Genomic DNA, 17,674 nt, shown 5'->3' on the forward strand with positions numbered 1-17,674 from the left:
GAATGCTCGGGAGTCAGACTGCAGGATACTGTGTGATGCAGCCATTCTCACGTTCTTCATCCAGTGCAAGCAGTTGTTGTAGTGGTTTGAGGGAAAATGAAACATCTGAGGAAGAAGAGAACGGCAGGGTGGGTGTACGATCCCCAATGAACATAGGCTACCTCGCCTGATTTTACCAAGTACATTATTAAAACACATCTTCTTTGCCCTCTCCAGGAGCTGACGTGCTCTCTTGAGGGCCCTCCAAAACAGGATTCAATGGTTCAGAGTATGTGGCTGGATGACAGTGACTGCACACCCAGTACTTCCAGCTCACCAGGTAAAAAAGAAAGAAAAAAGCCTCTGCTTACACTTCTAGAAGCATATGGGAGGTTGAGCCACATCTTTTGTATGCTGCACTTAAGATTTGAGGAGCATAGGTAGATGACAGGCTCAGAGAAAGGGGGACAGAAGCTAGCATGCAAACTTTAATGGGGAGAGGATGGGAGGGGGAGTTGTTTCAGTAGTGTGAATGAGCAGTTTTTTACACGCCATGGACAGAGTTAGGGGAGATTGCAAATAATTAATATGTTTATGTGTTTCTATGGAAAGCATGTATTTCAGTGATTACTTTTCTGAATGCAGTGCCCATGCAGTTTATATCTCCTTATAAACTAGATAATTTGGATATGGGAATTACAGAAACTGCTTCCTGACCAAAGCAGCAAGCTCCTGAGAGGGTGGGTAATCTCATTTCTAGCCTGCACTGCCCTTTTTGACTGCCAAGGCTGGGCTCTTAGTGGAGTACTTGATTGAAGTTGAAGCAGTTGAGTAAAGTCAGCTTGGATCCATTCACAGTGCAGAGATGATTATAGTCGTTAGAAGTTCTTTTTAGTCCCATAGCAGGCAGAACCATTGCAGTATCTGCTGTTGAGGCTGTACCAGCTGCCTTGACCTCAGACCCTGTTTGCGGTTGTTTCACTTCTTTAACATGAACTGTTTGGGATTGAAGCATTTCTTGTTGAGCATCAACCTAAAGCTAAAATTATGGAAAATCTAAATCAGTTTCAATCTGTTTCTGAGAACGAAGCTGAAGGGACTGTGTAAGATTTTGAGAAAGTATGATTGAAAAAGACAAAACTTTTGAGATTGGGAAGTCATTGGGAACTGTGGAAGGCAAAGCTTAACATTTGTTTCTAAAAAATTCTGGAAAAGGAACTGGTTGTGATGGTACGAGGTACTAAGGATTGTGTTGGTGGCAAGGAAGAGAGGTGGCTGGAAGGAACAGAAAAACCTTTATAGGAATTTTGTGAAAAGGAATTGTTGGAAAAGATTACAAGGGTCAGGAAGTGGAGCCAATGTACTCTGAAGACAGATTTTGGTGTCTCAGTCTCTGTAGCGGTCATATCTGAGATACTAAGAGTGGCCATCAGATCCCTGCTTAAAGTTGCTCGTATCTCAGTGACAGCACTTAAGATGTGGTACTGTGCGATGTTCTGCAGAGACCTCTGTTTGGTGAGATGCTCAGTAGAGCTTCTCTACTTGTGCAGAACAACTCACAGTGTGAGTACTTGTATACTGGGAGGCACAGGAGAGCCCAAGGGGCTGGCAGTGAAACTCCAGAACAGGAAAAATGAGCAGAGTTGTTAGTCGTGGGAAGGCAGGAGAGCACCATAGCAAATGCTATAACTAGGAAGTGAGGTGCTGTGTACAGAGCCTGAGAGGCACGGAGTGGAGCGTTAGGTGTGGTGATAAGAAAAAGCAGCGTGTCAGGAACCCTCACAGCACAGGACAGATAATGGGCTGCTATGAAGAGGCAGAAGTTGGGAATGAGCTTCTGCAGAGCCTTGTATTGAAGGCAAGAAGGGAGAGTTCAGTGTTGCCCACTGAGAGCAAGAGTGATAAATAAATCCTGTAAGGCCAGGAGGCCCAGCACTATGGAACTCTCTCTTTTTGAAGGGCGCTGGAAATGGCACCGTAAAGGTAACATCTCCTTTGTGCCTGGTGTTGCGAGGGTTTCCACTGCATCACCATGGCACGGCCCAGGCCACCATTCCCCCAGGCTGGGATTACCTGTAGCAGGTCACAGCTGCCCTCCAAACGCTTGGGCCATATCCATTCCCTTTGCCTTGCGGCACCACACTGGGAGCAGGCAGGTGTGAAAGGTGGTTCCTGGTTGGAAGCGAATGAAATGCCTGTGTTTACTTGTGAAGAGAAATACTAACGGGAGCAGAAATGTAATGTAAATGCAAACTCGTTTGTTTGGCTCACACATCAGAAATTGTCTATTGGCACCAAGTAAAAGAGTTCAGATTGCTTTTGACCTTGTGGGTAACTGCAGATCCTCTCGCCCTCCGTTCCTGAGTGCACTCCCAGGTGCAGGCACAGTCCTGTGCTGTGTTTAACAGTGTTGTGTGCCTCCCCTGCCATGGCCCATCGTTTAATCCACGCGTGATTTTCCCACAAATTGACTTATCGCTCCCATCGACCCGCGTCACATAAAAGTGGAAGCAAGCCACTGTAAGGCTCCGTTATATTATTGCCTTGGCTTCTCTTTCCTTTTACCCCTCTACTCACTTGTGCAACATTTTCTTTCCTGGAATTCTTTTTCTTGCCAGAAAATCCCACTGAATCCTGGAGCTGTAGCTGAGCTGTGGAACTTCAGATCCAGTCCCAAGTGCTAGGTTGATAGTGCAGCTCGCTCTGAGCTCCCAGCTTGCTGCCTCGGGGAAAAGCTGACTTGATATACTGCCCAGTAGAAAAGCACTGGAGTATTCAGCCTAGCTGTTCCTTTCCTCACAGATATTGGCAGTAGGTGTGCTTTCCAGTGGCCTCTGCTGCTCTTCCCAGATAGTTTCCCTATCTGCTGATGCCTTATTATCCCACGGGTGTATGGACCATTAATATACATCACTGAGAGTAACAATTACAGAGAATGTCATGTAAAGTTAAACATAAATGTTAGGTTTTATACACTCCATTGCCAATGGCAGTGATCTGATACTGCCGCTGCACAACTTTCACTGTGGTTTCTCAGTACCTTGGCATGGTAAGACAGCTGCACCCTGCAGGAGTGGTGATGTTTTGCTGTACCATATCTACTTGTCTATCTTCAGTGCAGATATTTTTTTAAAAACTTTTTTTTTTTTTAAATAAACGTACCCCAGCAAACATGCAGGTTTGCATAAGGATTGAACTGCTTTATATCAAGAGAGCCGTGGTTAAAAGGGATAAAGATAGTGGATACTTTTTCTGACTAGTAACATCAAGTCATCTAATCTGGAGACTGCAGAGATGTAGTCTTGAGAATGTGTTTGTGGTAACAGATGAAGGGGCAGAGCAGAAGGAAATAAAAGGCTATGTGTGTGTATGAGGTACATGAGGTAGCAAGGTTGACCCTGCATTTTCTAAGCACAAAGTGAAATCTTGTACTTAGGAATTTAAAAAGTTTTTAAATTTTATTTTCCAGACATTCTGACAGTTCTTGAGCTAGAAAAAGACAGGACTAAGAGCAATTTGTTGTGCTAAAAAAAATTAGGAAAAGAAACAGGATGATATACTTATTTTGATTTTTGCAAGTACTAAAATGTTTTCTGTTTATCTACTACAGCCAGTCCTGATAGAAGCGAGTATGGCAATACATGTTAATATTCTTAGACAAAATGACATTTAAACGAACATTGTTATTTTGGGTTAATCTAAGCATCAGGGAAGAACTGTGATCATCTGTAACCAAGCATAATAAACTGAAGAAATGCCAGAGTTAAGCTAAACTGAAAGCAAAGGAAACACCTTGGGACAGAGCCATCTGGGTGTTTTAGTTTTGCCCTTCAGTGAGCTGTAAAGTAACTACTCAGCTGCAGTAAGGTACTGTGTAAAATTAGACTGAACTGTTTTTTTATGAAGGAACCTAAGACATTTTAGATGCCCCCTGTAGGTCTGGATCTTATGCTGAATGATTCTAGAATTCCTAACCCATGGATATATTCTTGGATTCTCCAATTTGCCATTCAGATTGAGAGAGCAAAGTTACAGAAAAGGAAAAAAAAAAAAAAAGAAAAAAGGGCAGCAGCCCATGGCCATGGGGCTGCCAGAGCTAGATAAAGACACAGAGAACTGCCGTCTTAGAACAGCTGTTTTCTAATTTGGCGTCAAAGCACCAGCATGTCTTATAGGGCAGCGCATATCACGTAAGGCAGATGACTTTCCCCATAGCCTCAGGGCCAGGGTATAAATTAAATTTAGCTATAACCCTCCTTAACATTATATTTAAGAAACTTCTATGTTAGTTAATATGCATAGATGTTTTAGATGTGTTTTTATTCAGTTACTTGGTCTATTAGTCACCACCTGCAAACATACTTCTTAATTAAATTTCAGAGTACTGGAGCTGAGATATACACAAAATGGAGACGAACCCTACTACTGCAAATTTGTGTTGTTTAAAGCCACGGTTTAGCAACAAGTAACAATGATTTACCAGCTATGTTTTTAAACTTTAGAGCTTTAAATTAAATCATGAAACTGGGAAAGAGGGTAGTCTGCTCTTGAAAAACTGCTGAAACATGGTTGCATCTCATCTGTTCCCTAGAAAATACTGGTATCATCATGTATAGGTCAAAAAGAAAAAAAAATATCATTTGAAGAGCATCTTGGCTTACCATCTTTCAGGAGGCCCTTGTTAGCTGAATTTTACAGCTTCCTTAACTTTCCTGATTGAATGGTCGATAGGTATGCCATCAAAGTCATTCCTCTGCTCCTTCTGCCCCCTGAGCACATTCCACACTGACGCCAACTCTTTAATTCAAACTCATTCCATTTTCCTCTAATTCAAGGAAAAGAGTTATAACACAGATCTACTGTTGCAATACAGCTATACATGAGCTCCCAGAAACTACACTGTTTATGAAATTATGATACTTAATAATTTTAAACCATCCTTAGTGGATAGGATGGAGGGTCACCTAAGAATAAATTAGAATGGTGTAAGAAAGAGGGCTGTTACATTAAAGACTTCATACTCATTTCTGAAGATGATCATGGAAAGCAAAAGAATGTTTAAGGTTTGTGAATTTTGCGAAGTATTTCATCCCTGGTTTTGCCATCGTGTTGATATGTGATGATAGGCAAATTCCTTCAGCCCTGAGATCAGATGTGGGAATCTGAAGGGAGGGTGCAGAGAGAAGAGAAGGAAAAGAAACACCGTGAGAGCCCAAGGCTAGACTGCGCTTCACAAAGTGTATTCTGAAGGATAAGGCATTCAGGTTGCGCATGTGTATCAGTAATGGCATTTCATAATTCAGCTGCATGATGCTGTCACCTACTGGAACCTGCCATATTATTTTAAACTTTTTTTTGTATATAACAGTAGACTGTAACAGAAATTGAAAACTGGACTGATGGAAACATTTGGGATAGTTGGAGGATGCCTTCATTACTTATTAGATAGCTATAGGTGTAGCTTTTTCAGGCAAGAAGCTATGGCCGGAACAGATATACGGCACTGAAACACAGTGTGGAACCTGTGGCCAATGATTTTTTTTTGAATGAAAGGAAAGCCAAGTAGTCACTTTCCTTGTGTTTCAAGCTGGAATGAGAAGCAGACCAAGGTGACATTAGTCAAGTTGAATGTAGATACATTCCTTACACTCTTACCTGTGGATGAGCCACAGATCTCTGAAAAGTTTGGGGTAAAACCAGCTATGTGTGCAGCTCCTGTGATACCCTCTTGATCATTTTTTTATTGTTCTGTGCTTCGTTCCCTTCTAGGAAGCAGGTTGCTTCCTTCCAGCAGTGCTGCTGGCTCCACTGGAAAAGGAAATGGCAGCAAAGCAGATGCTCAGCACCATAACCCAGTAAGTGCTTTAATGAAATGTTTCCTTCTCACTTGCACAGAGATAAGGATGGGAGAAAAAGAGACTTAACTGAGTTAAGCAAAGCTTAACTTTGCTTGCTGAGGGTTGAAAGGACAGCAGGCAGGTGCTTGCAGGGGAAGGTTAAAAAGCTGCCTTGTTCTGCAGGCCTCCATTTTGTGCTGCATGTGAGGTGACGGTGGAGGAGCGTCCTGGTGCAGGCTGGCTGAGTGGCGCAGGTAACACACAGGGCATTGCCCTGGCTCAGGCTGGCGGCAGCTCCTGGGCCAGCCTGGCCACCGGGGAGGGTGCACCAAGTGCTGTACGGCTTCACAGCAAACAGTCTGTCCCACATCTTCTTTCCCAAATGATGTTCAGTGGCCTGCTGGCTACAGCCTGATCGGTCTGCCGAAGTGCTGCCTTTCCTGGCTGCCTGCTCCCTGCAAGGGAACAGCATCTCCCATTGAGACACCTCTTTCTGCCCCGATCCATGCTCAGTTTTATGCTCTTTTTCTTTCATTGCTCAGCTGCAGCCTAGCTTTCTGTGCTTCCCACACTTTCGTTATTTTGCTGAACCACTTTCATTTGCCCATTTTGTGACTTTGTGCCTATCTCTGCACTTGCTTGTTTGCTTTCAGCCTAGCGTTGGTGGGACCTGCTGCTTCATGCCAGTTTCACAGCCTTTCCCGATGCAGGAAGTGGGACTGGATCTCCTGGTGAGGTCTGTGATAAAGGGGAACACAGCTCCAAGTTTGTTCCTCAGAGTTCATAGTCCAGTTCTGCCTGCATTTCTGCTGCTGCTGAGCTCTTTTGGCTCAAAGTCCCTTTCCTTGCCCAGTACCTTCTCTGGCCTGACAGCTGAACAGCATGCTACCATGAAAGCCATGTGGATGTGAGGCTCTTGGGAACTAGTCTGGCATACAGCTAAGTAGGAGAGAGATCTTTATGGAAGAAAATTCTTCCAGCTATTCCTAAATATCTGGCAGTTCTTATTAGTGCTTAGCATCTGCCCCCCATGCCTGACGCCAGTTTAGATCCTCAGTGTTTTTTCGATGCTCCGTTTTTTGCTGCCCTGGCACCTGGTGGTATTAAAAGCAGGCAGATAAATAGTTCAGCTCCATGCAGTAGTGGATGGCCACAGTGTCACAGCAGACTGGTATTTTGACAGCAGATAGAAGGGGAAGCCAGGTCAAGCTGCTGGTGCTCAGCACTGAGGCTCGGTACTGAGAATGAGAGTGTAGCTGCCAGCCCAGTGTCACTGGGGCAGTCACCAGCGTGCCTGCTGAGAGCTTGTGCTCCTGATCGTGTCTCTGTAACACAGGAGTAAGGCTGCCTAAATAGGAGGCAGAATTTCCTCAAAGTTCTGCTCCCAAACCATGAAATTTTTGCTTGAAGTAGGTACGCGGTCAGAATTGCAGCAACATGCATACTCATGGATACAACTGCAAAGGCTGTAACCACTCACTAGTGGTTACCACAGGCAATAAGCAATGTAAGGAAAATGCCAAGTTTGGATTTTCCTTGTCTCAGTAATGTTTAGGTACTATTTTAGTACCTAAGGCTTTAGGCATTTCATTTCCGCTGATTTCAGTAAGTCTAAGGGCCTTTAAGATAATTTTGGGAAATGCATAGCAATCCATCAGATCTGTCTCATTTGGTCCATCTGCCAAATCAACAATGTAGTCACAAAGGCTGTTTGTTTTTTTTGTTTGTTTCAGTCAAGCTGGTTCCAAGGAGAGTTTCATGAGGCCCTGGCTTTCACCATCAGCCTATTTCAAGATGTTTCTTGCATTCTCCCCACCTTCCCACAGAGTTCATTACCTCCACAGCACTGCATTCTAGCCATTCCTGAAACAGCACTGCCTACAGCAGTGGCCCAGGTCACTGAGGTGATCTGGCTTAAGGTGATGTTTCAGTCATTCCATTTTTATCACAACCTCAGAATCAGTTTGATAGCACAGACCAGAGACTAGCAAATTTTTTTTGGGGGGAATGGTAAAAAAATTATTTAACATGGCTTTAAGGGATTCTAAGAAACCTATGGCATTACCACGTACGTACATAATTTCCCAGCTATTCTAACTCCTAAATGAATGTAGCCTCTTGTATCTCACAAAGATCTCCTTAAATCCCAGTCTGGATTTGCCCAAGGACTAATGGGTGCACTGGTGGAAAGAAGGAATACGTTCTTAAATTATAGGATATTTCCTGAAGAGCTGAAAGAGGTGTAAGAAGGAAAAATTGTGGGTGGGGGAACAAATGATACTCCGCCAACACTTAGAGCTGTAAGAACATGAAGGGTACAGGTTATTTTTTTTCTGATGCTTTGTTCCAGGATTTGCTGTTCCAGTGAACAAGCATGAATATGCTTTACCTTAAAGTTCAGGAAGAGAACAAAAAACAGAATTCCAGCTGCTGCTAGTTCTTCTGCTTCCTTCAGTGATGCGTCAGAGACAGCCACAAATCACCAAGAACTCAAGCTTCATACAAATCAAATTAATTCAAATCCAATTCAGCCAATACAGGGCCAGATTCAAACTATTTTAGCATGAACTTTCTGAATGTTAGTTTGCACATCCTTCCCTCTGCAGACTATGGGATGGGAAGCCCCTCACAGCCACATCCAAATCACCTTCGGATAGGCAGCAATTAGGCCATCCCTGAGGAAGCAAAGCAGAGTCTGATTCAGTTACCAACTAAACTTACATGGTATTCACTGCTGTCCTCCAAAAGACATCACTGTAAAACTGGCATTAACTCAAAACCCCTGGGGTTGGTGCCCAAGAACGCATGTGTGCGGCGGTCCCCTCCAACATTGGTCACTGCAGAGCAAGCTGTACGAAATACCTGCCCAGGAGGGGAAAGTTCATTTTGGAATTGAACTTGATTGATTCCCTAGATTATTCTCTGGGCTGGAATTGTTCCACTCTCTCCCACTTTTCTCTCTCATGTCCTCTCCAATTGCCACGCTGCAGAGTTAAAAGGAAGCATGAATACTTTGTCCCTGTGCTTGTAGCGCCTGTGTAGTACCTTGGACTTGGAATAAAAGAACATGGCCAGCTTCTCATACGCTGCATGTATGGGTATTTTTAAAGGACAAGCAGGAAGGTATGAGAAATCCAGAGACTGCAGTCCCTTAACAACTTAATCCTCATGCTTTTAGGGTAAGAGATAAAGAACTATTCAGGAAAGAATGTTTTAAGCTGCAAGAAGTTAAATATTTAATGTTTAATCTTTAATGTAAATCATTAATCTGTTGAAAGAAAAGAAGCACATTTGTATTGGTAAAGACCCCACGAGACTGGTAATTACTGGCAAACCTTGAAATTCTTCATCATTATAGAGATGAGACTGAACTGTGAAGTTAACTGTTAAGGATGCGAAAGCCATCTCTCCATAAAATTGGATACATTCAGATAATCACTGAAGATTGACCATGTACATAAATGTTCAATCTTATATATTTCCCTAGGACTTTTCACATCTTGGGGCTTGGAACTGATGGAACTGGTCCCAGCCATTTTTCACCTGCAAAACAAAGCAGCACAGAAGAGAATGTTAAAATTTAATACACAGAAGTGACTGGCTGGTCACATTTCTGCAGCAGGATGACTGTTTCTACTCCTTTTTTGAAGGGTAACTACTGACGATGGAGTACAGATTTGTATCTTGTTTGGTTTGCTTCCACCAGCTCCCTAAGTCTTTCACTGTCTAGTCACAACTGAAGCTGTACAGAAGAATTATTTTCCTGTGTCACAGACAGATTCTGTAGGTCTGGTGCATTCCACACGAGGGTGAAGCCAATTCTTTTTAGGATTTCTTTTTTGAGGGGCTGGAGGTAAGGAAGAGAAAAAGAGTGGAAGGCTGGGGAGTCAGAGAAACAAAAGGCAAATGTGTTAAAAGTCCTTGGAGCTGAGAATACAAACCAGGCCACAACATTCTAATTCAGATCAGCACCTACTGGAGTGGGTGTTGGGTATTCATCTTCCTCACTTCTCATTTTTATCCAGAATATTTTTATAGAATCAGAAACCCATCCAGAAAAGAAAATAACACCCCCCCCCCCAAATTTCCCTTCTGTTTAAGCTTATGACTAATTTTAATTTACATTAAGATCTTCTGCTGAAATTTTTCAACAAATGCATCAGAGCTAATGATGTATAGAACTCTTATCTAGTGACAAACTCAAGTGCCAAATCTGGAGATAGCTTGAGTCAAATGCCCTCTAACTTATATAAAAACAGGTGGCTGAGTTTTATTAGTTAACACAACTGATTCCAATGCTCTTTAAAAATTTAAAGTTTGTATTCAATTGACCATCCTTCTCTTCATTTTCCTGTTAATATATGAATATTCGTTAAAAAGTTGTGTAATCAGGTAGTTACAAGACATGGATTGGAGAGCTGTGATAATGTGCTTTTTATTAAGAAGGAACAGCTATAAAACGAAAATCTTAAAACTACAAAAAACCCACAACCCACTATCAGCCATACTCTTAACCTTAGGTAAGACCTAATGCCCAGTACCACAAGGTTAAATATGAACATTTTGAAAACTAAAGAGTTTCAGCAGTAATTTGAGAATGGCATGTGGAGCACAAAGCCTTGAAACATACCGAGAGAGGATGGAGAACTTGTTACTTCTTGCCTGGAAAAGGACTACAAAGTCACTAACTATACCGAGATTACATTCTAGTCTGCAGTTTCATCCCATGAGAAGGATACCACACATTATTTAATATTTGGAAGACCTTAACAGTGTTGTATTTAGCTGTATTAAGTATTTCATTAAAAAGAGGGTGAAAGCATGAAATCAGAAGTACACTCACCTATAATGCTGCCTAGCAGCTCTAAACGATCAGAGCCAAAAAAGAGATGAGGTTCCCCATGAAAATGTGCCACAACAGCAGGCATCCCAAATGCCTATTGACACCATGGACATGAAACAGAGAATGTTATAATGAGAGAAATTTTTGCTGACATCAGTTTTAAGGAATAAAAAGCAGTAACTTTGGCCTTTTTTCCTCCCCTTCTTTTCACCTTCTTCATTCTTAAAGATGAGTCTAAGGGAGCCATCAGAAAGTCAGGAACTCCCTAAAGCCTGTCTGCCCCTTTTTACAGGGCAAAAAAAGCAACCTGACTAATCCAGTTTTGTGCGAAGTAGCAATAAACAGTATCTCCTAGTGCTGGTCCTGTAGGTCCCCCATCCTTGCTCTCCAGATGGAACGAGCTGAATGGGCCAGCCTTGGTTTCCCGGATGACAGTGAGATAAACTACCAACAAGTTAGCTTTCACTGTTCAAAGACCACCTAAGAGAGATGGTCTATATAGTGCTTTCTAATCATCACCTTCATTGTTCCTTGCTTCCCAGTGTTCTCAATAGGGAAGGAATGCATAGCTGTGATGCCACATGGCATGGGAAGCATCTCACCCCGTATTTTAATGCTTCCTCTGTTGTCTCTTTCAGGCGGTTCTTCACTGCAGGGGTTGAAATCATTTCAAGTAGCTTCTGGCTGAGCTCTGATGTTAGCCCAGCCTGTCTGGCAACCTAAGAAACGATGATATAATTAAGAATACTCTTAATACTAAATATTCTAAATCCTACTATGATCTAATTAATTTAATCTTTAGTTTTATCACCTGAAGTCTATTACCAAAACAAATTACAAAATACCCTTGAAGCACTTCTTGCACAACTGTCTTGCTGTATTCCCACCCCATTCATCATTTATCAACCCTCAGATATGAAGTAGACAGGGTATTTTAAAATTCTAAGCCCCAAATCTGCACTTTTTTCAGGAGTTCCTAAAGAAGGAGGGGGGAAGATAAATACCAAGTTCAACCTCTGAGTCAATGACTTATCAGGTAACAGAAAAAAAGAAAAAAAAAAGTTGTTCTGAAAAAGTAAATCTTACTGTACAAGCCTGCCAAGACAAAAACAGTTTGTGAGACAAATGCGGCTGCATAGAACCTCCAAGTGATACTGCATGAAAGAGACTGTCACAGAGGTTCAAGTTACTAGTAGTATTGCTGTATCTTTTTAGCCTCCTGTCTGTCTCTGCCACACAGGAATGAGATAAAGTTGTCAAAGGTAAAGGTCCAGTGTTTATCAGATAACATTGAAGTATTTCACCGAAAATGTTAACTTCCATGCCACCTACCTGGATGACATGCCCTTGCTTCTTCTTAAAAAAAATTAAATGCTTACAGTATTACACATAGATAGTAATCCTGCACATGCAGGTGTTAATGATTTTTTCTTTCTTTCTCTCAATCACTTTTCATGTCACATCCACATTTTCTTGTACCTTCTCCTACTTCACCATCAGGGAGATTAGGAGCACTTTTCTTTCTGACTGCTTGAACAGGAGATTAAATGAGTGTAGCATTGGAGCAGAACAAAATTATGTGTATGCTTGGTAGCCACAGTGTTTAGACTGCCATATTTACACACAGATGTAGTATCTGGTCCTCACCATTTTAGGCCAGAAGGGGTATTTAAGTGGACTGCGGCAAGACTCGAAAGACTACATGTTGCTTCTATAGTAATTTATGTGAAGCTACTGCTGACTAAAAAAAGAAGTTAAAAACGCTAAGGAACTATAGCAAGTAAACAACATTCCATTTTTCTAATTGATGTGTAAAATAAATTCACCTATAAAGACTCAGATGAAAAGGGTTAGGACCCCTCACCAGCCTCTGGATGGATTACTTCCATGAGAGGAAAGCTATTTGCTGCAGGGGTGAATGAAGACAGACACAAGCAAACAGGGAGATGCCTACCTCTCTGCCTTGCCGAGCACAGGCGGATACTCATAGGCTGCCAAACAATAACTGAATTACACAGAGATCTTTCTGAGTATTCAGTTTGTTTCTCTGAAGCTCTGCGTGTCCTTGCTTTATCTTTTTTTAAATAATGATGGATTCAGAGACTATGTGGGGACTTTCCATATATATTTATGTACTGGGTCTGGCTGAGATGAAGTAAGTTTTCTTCACAGTAGCTTCTATGGTTCTGTGTTTTAGATCTGCGACCAAAACAATGCTGGTAACACATTAATGTTTTAGCTTTTGTTGAATGATGTTTGCACAGTGTCAAGGCCATCTCTGTTTCTCACTCTTCCCCCTGCCCCTCTCCCTGCAACGAATAAACTGGGGGGGTGTGCAAGAGGCTGGGAGACGACACAAGGCAGATAGCCCAAACTAACCAAAAAGATGATCTATGCCATACAACATCATGCTCAGCATTAAGAGCTGAGGAGGGGGTTTAGGAAGGTTAGCCACCATTTGCTTGGGAACTGGCTGGCCATCAATCTACCTGTGCAAGGTGGTGAGTGATTGCCTTTGCACCACTCATTTTGTTTTCTTTCTCTCTTCTTCCACTTCTCCTCTAACCAATTTTATCTTGACCCGTGAGTTTTCTTGCTTTTATTCTTCTTTTCCTTTTCCCCTGTCCCACTGGCCAGCAGGGGGAAGTGAGCAAGCACCTGTGTGGTGCTTAGCTACCTACCTGGGTTAACACACCACAGTTTAATTATATCCTTCAAATCTTGCCTCTTGAAAAGGCAAAATGCAAACCTTTGCTGAAAATTCTGCTAAAAAAGGTACACTAAGATGAAGCTGAAGTGCAAGGACTAGACTTCTGGGGAAACACCAAGACTGCTGCAAGTTTTAAGGTTTCAGATAGGGATGTTGGATAGGAGACTAGTGATGGACAATTTCTCTCTTTTCTTCATATTCCAAGAAATTAAAAAATAACGTAGAAACGTGAGCCCTTAAAGAGGATCTCATGGCATACTAACTTACATGCCATTACCGCTTTTACTGTAATAAAATCTAGACAGCAAAAGAAAATATATGACAAGATTACAATTTCTAAGCACATACAAGGGCAACACAGCACTGAACTTAATAGTAAAACTTGGTTCCATGACTCCAAGGAATGTCAAATTCCCCAAAGTGTTGCATTTCACCTGAGGATTTTATATAGCAGCAAAACCTCAATGCATTCTGGAGACACTGTTCATACTTTCACTACTGTCAATAAAACTATTAACAGACAATTACTTGTCCAGCTTGGGTATCTTGCAACATGAATTAACAAAAAAGGACATTCTGGCTCTGAGTATCATTCAAAGCATGACCAAAAAAACACATTCCAAACAGAGCTGCTAAAGAAATCAAATCTTTTTTCTTTTATCTAGCTGAATTTTTTTAAAACTCAGAAGTGATCATTGGAATCAGCTGTCTTCATGCCTAATTACTGATTCAAGTCATCAATAAGAATTTGTATCAGAAATGCAGAAGCACCAACAAAAAGCAGACACTTACAGTCAATATGTTGTCTGGCTGACTGATATCTTCATGCTGGTAAAAGAATAAAACAAGTAATTCAGTACTTAAGAACAAAGCTCAGCTCTGGACTTGAAAGCAAGTTTTCTAAGAAAATAGAAATCAAAACAATACTAGCTGCTGGAGAAATTTCCTCAGAAAAAAATTTAAGCCACTAATTTAGGAGTGTATTAAGTGCTTTCTGGTGTGAACTACGGATCCACTCAGCCCATGAGACCCACCATACATACCTAGAGAAGGCAAATTAAGCTGATTAATTTCATGTAATTAAGATAGCTGTAATGACTCCTGAACGACCACAACCTTGTCTCCTACTATGACTTTTCATTAAAAGACATTTCCTTTCTCTTGGTTGAATTCCACAGGACAGGAAGGGTGACAGGACCAAGAAGCTGGCTTCATAAAATACTGACCTGTGACCAAAAACGCATCCAGAACTCCCTAGATAAATGTTCCAGGTATCGTGGTTCTGTCATATCGATGGCTGTGATAAAGCGCATGGCCTGAAGACTGCCTGGGGTTAGCGGGGACACAGAGAAACATACTGATACAAGGCACAGGATCAGAATCAGGTCTGCACAAGCACTAAGAACAGTATGATCTTCTCTGTAACAATCCCTGAATGGTAAAGCTTATATTGATTCACAGTATCTTCAATGCTAATATCAGTCATAACTGTATTTTTCCAGAAACTCCTTTTATGGTTAAAAATGTACAGACTTCGTATTGCTCACAGATACAGCAAGAGGCTGTGGACAGAGAATTCATCTTCACCTTTACTGTTAGGGAGAATTTGAAGCAGGAGTGCTAGAGCTGAAAGATACCAGCTAAGCCAAGTGTCTTACTTGTACCAAGGATACGACGGAAGACATCTTCTGAAATTTTTACAGGCACTTGGTAGTATTTTGCCATCCTTTTTATGTCCTTCAGCATGTATTCTCCACGCCGTGGCAACATTGCTGGGGGCTTGTTACCTTTCAGGAAAAATTTCTGTTGAGATTTTTCAACTGCATTATAGTAACACTGATCAGAACAAAATCGGACAAATTAAACCTCATGCATAAAAGTGCCTAAGGAAGAGTATAGTTTCATGTTGGCTAACTGAAACATACACAGCTTTCCCAAAGATAATGCTGGGATTTAAACATGGCTTTTTTTTGGTTTTGCACAGATCAACCCTTTCAGTTAGCAGAATCAGTTTTAAACCAAGGTAAAAGTTTTCTAGCAGGGATTTATATGTTTTATATATATATTTATATAAAACATATAAACATATTTATTTATATAAAAGATTACTTTTAAGGTAAACAACTACTAATGCATGGGTGAACAAGTGTAGAAACTTGTTAATTTCATGATTTGTAAGTTAGAAGTCTCAGTGATGATTTCCTTCTATTAAGGCTACAAGTACTGTTTTAGGGCATACTTGGATCCTCCACGCATATTACAAACTGCACGTCTTCCACAAATTACTTCTGGCTTGTAGGCAACAGGAAACTTGTAGGAAAAATTCCATATCAAGCTATTATTAACGTATTTTAGAACTGACAAACTTTGGCAGAGACTATGTGTCGCAAACAGCGGCTCGTAGTTGCAACAGTACGAAATCCCTCCTGTCTGATGCCTCAATCCCCGCCGAGCCCCACAGTCCCGTAGTTAAAAGTTATCGCTGCCAAAACTGAGCGTCAGGCTGGCCCGGCGCTCTGCGCTCGGCAGCTTGCCCGCCAGGTCCCACTGGCCCAGAGGGGGCTGCGCGCCCCCGCCCCGCCTACCCGTCGCCTGCATTATGCCGCCGAGGAAGGCCGGCCGAAGGCGCAGGTCGATGTTCCAGACGTGCTGGTACCGGCAGAGCACCTGCAAGGAGGCACGGCGGTCAGGACGTCCGTGCAGCCGCCACGCACACCGCGGCGCCAGGCGCTGCAGGTGAACCCTTCCGTTACCGCAGCGGCCGCCCGGACAGCCCGGACAGTCCCGACAGCCGCGGGGGCGCTGCCAGCGGACGGGGCCGGCAGGGCCGCGAACGAACGCGAAGCGCGGGCCGCGCCGCCCCAGTGCCCCGCCTTTCGGCACGTGAGGCACGGGCGCCGCAAAAATAACTACATATACTTACATCGGCATAAAAACAACGGTATCTCCCGAGCGGGACGAAAACGGAAGCCCAGCAGGAGGCGGGCGGACGCGCTGCCCTTCAGCCGCCTCCTGAGGGCAGCCGCCGCCGCGGCCCGGCCGGGCGCCCGCCGCCGCACAGGCCCGACCGAGGGGCGCCCCGAGTCGCCCGTGCCCCGCTCCCTCACCTCAAACCCCAGCCAGGAGTAAGGTGACACGACGTCGTAAAACAGCTCCACCACCGTCCGCGCCATGCCGCCCCTCGCCCGCCCGGGCCCGCTCCCGGCCCGGCCCCGCCCCCGGCCCGCCTCTCTGCCGCAGGCTGCAGCGCCCCCACAGAACCCGCCCCACCAAGCCCACGCGGTGGCTGGGTTAGTGTGTGCGCACCGAGAGGGGCTGCGGGAGGCCGTCGTGCGGGGGCCCCGCTGCCGCGGGGCGGGGCCGGGGGCGCTGCGGAGTTAAGGGTAAAGTCCCCGAGCCACGCGGAGCTGCAGGAGGCCGCTGGTGCCATACTTGTGAAAAGCTTGCGAGGAAACTGCGGTGCTGCCAGTGCGGCCGGGCAGATCCGGGTGGGCGAGGGGCTCCAGCTGGGCGGTTCTGCGGGAGAAGGAAGTTGCGGATGCCGCAGGAATTGCATCGCGCTGGATCCCGCAGCTCGGGAGAGGCAAGGCTGCTGCGGCTCCGTGCCCGCCGGGTGCAGCCAGTGGTGAGGCTGAAGATGATTCCCAGTAGGTGCACACGCACATGAGCCACAAATGCACGTACGTGCACAGCGTACAGGTCACAGAGGCACCTGGAACACTCGGCACCCATGGCCTCATTCTGCTGCCCTCTGGATGAGCAAGATGAAAGTCCACTAATGAGAGTGTATACGTGTATACACACGTGTGTACGAGGTGGCTTCCTCCCGAGGCTGGGCTCGGACACAGCCTGCTTCCAGAGCTGCCCCTGGATGCCACTCTGCCCCGTCGCTGGCACCTGTAGCCCTTGAGGCTACAGCCCCCTCCAGCTGCTGGTGGTACTGACTGTCGCGTACACACAACACAGAGCCAGCCAGGTCTTCCCATGTCCCAGCAGCTGACCCCCCTGCAGTCTTGCCCTTAGAGACCAAACTGTAGCAAACTACATGTGACTGGCCCTTTTATCCCTTTACTCTGTTTTCCCACATTTATTCCTCCTCCAGTCACCTAAACCTGCCCCGTTCCCACCTTTGGTTCCTCCCCTAACCATCCTGTAAGAAGTCCCACGCAATCCCAAAACATTCTTCCCCTGCATCCTGTCACGTGTCACAGTCCCCTGGGCAGCAACCCCCTTTAGTCCGATATGTGGTCTGGAATATGCTCCTGATGAATCATCTTGCTGTAATATTGGTTTTTCAATGAAGCA

The 17,674-nt window shown here is 44.1% G+C and overlaps 2 protein-coding genes across 8 annotated transcripts in view; one reads left to right on the top strand and one right to left on the bottom strand.

Annotated features, from left to right (window-relative positions):
* LOC101916077 (rap1 GTPase-activating protein 1) overlaps nt 1-10,810 on the top strand; it is a 52,209-nt gene extending 41,399 nt beyond the window's left edge. For all 7 annotated transcript variants that reach the window (XM_055808154.1, XM_055808157.1, XM_055808159.1 and 4 more), the window contains 5 exons: nt 2-128; nt 217-319; nt 5,749-5,834; nt 6,000-6,070; nt 8,167-10,810. In XM_055808154.1, the coding sequence (XP_055664129.1) occupies nt 2-128; nt 217-319; nt 5,749-5,834; nt 6,000-6,023 (340 nt within the window). In that variant the 3' untranslated portion in view covers nt 6,024-6,070; nt 8,167-10,810. The remainder of the gene's footprint in view (nt 1; nt 129-216; nt 320-5,748; nt 5,835-5,999; nt 6,071-8,166) is intronic.
* Nucleotides 9,045-16,584, bottom strand: GSTK1 (glutathione S-transferase kappa 1). The gene is made up of 8 exons (XM_055808162.1): nt 16,477-16,584; nt 15,955-16,036; nt 15,028-15,156; nt 14,596-14,696; nt 14,162-14,197; nt 11,262-11,378; nt 10,660-10,753; nt 9,045-9,359 (listed from the first exon to the last, which is right to left on the bottom strand). Exons 1-8 carry the CDS (start codon nt 16,540-16,542, stop codon nt 9,310-9,312), a joined length of 675 nt encoding a protein of 224 aa, XP_055664137.1. The 5' UTR covers nt 16,543-16,584; the 3' UTR covers nt 9,045-9,309.
* Nucleotides 16,585-17,674: the final 1,090 nt, after the last annotated feature.

This window comes from Falco peregrinus, chromosome 6 (assembly GCF_023634155.1).
Source record: "Falco peregrinus isolate bFalPer1 chromosome 6, bFalPer1.pri, whole genome shotgun sequence".
Classification (NCBI taxonomy): Eukaryota; Metazoa; Chordata; class Aves; order Falconiformes; family Falconidae; genus Falco; species Falco peregrinus.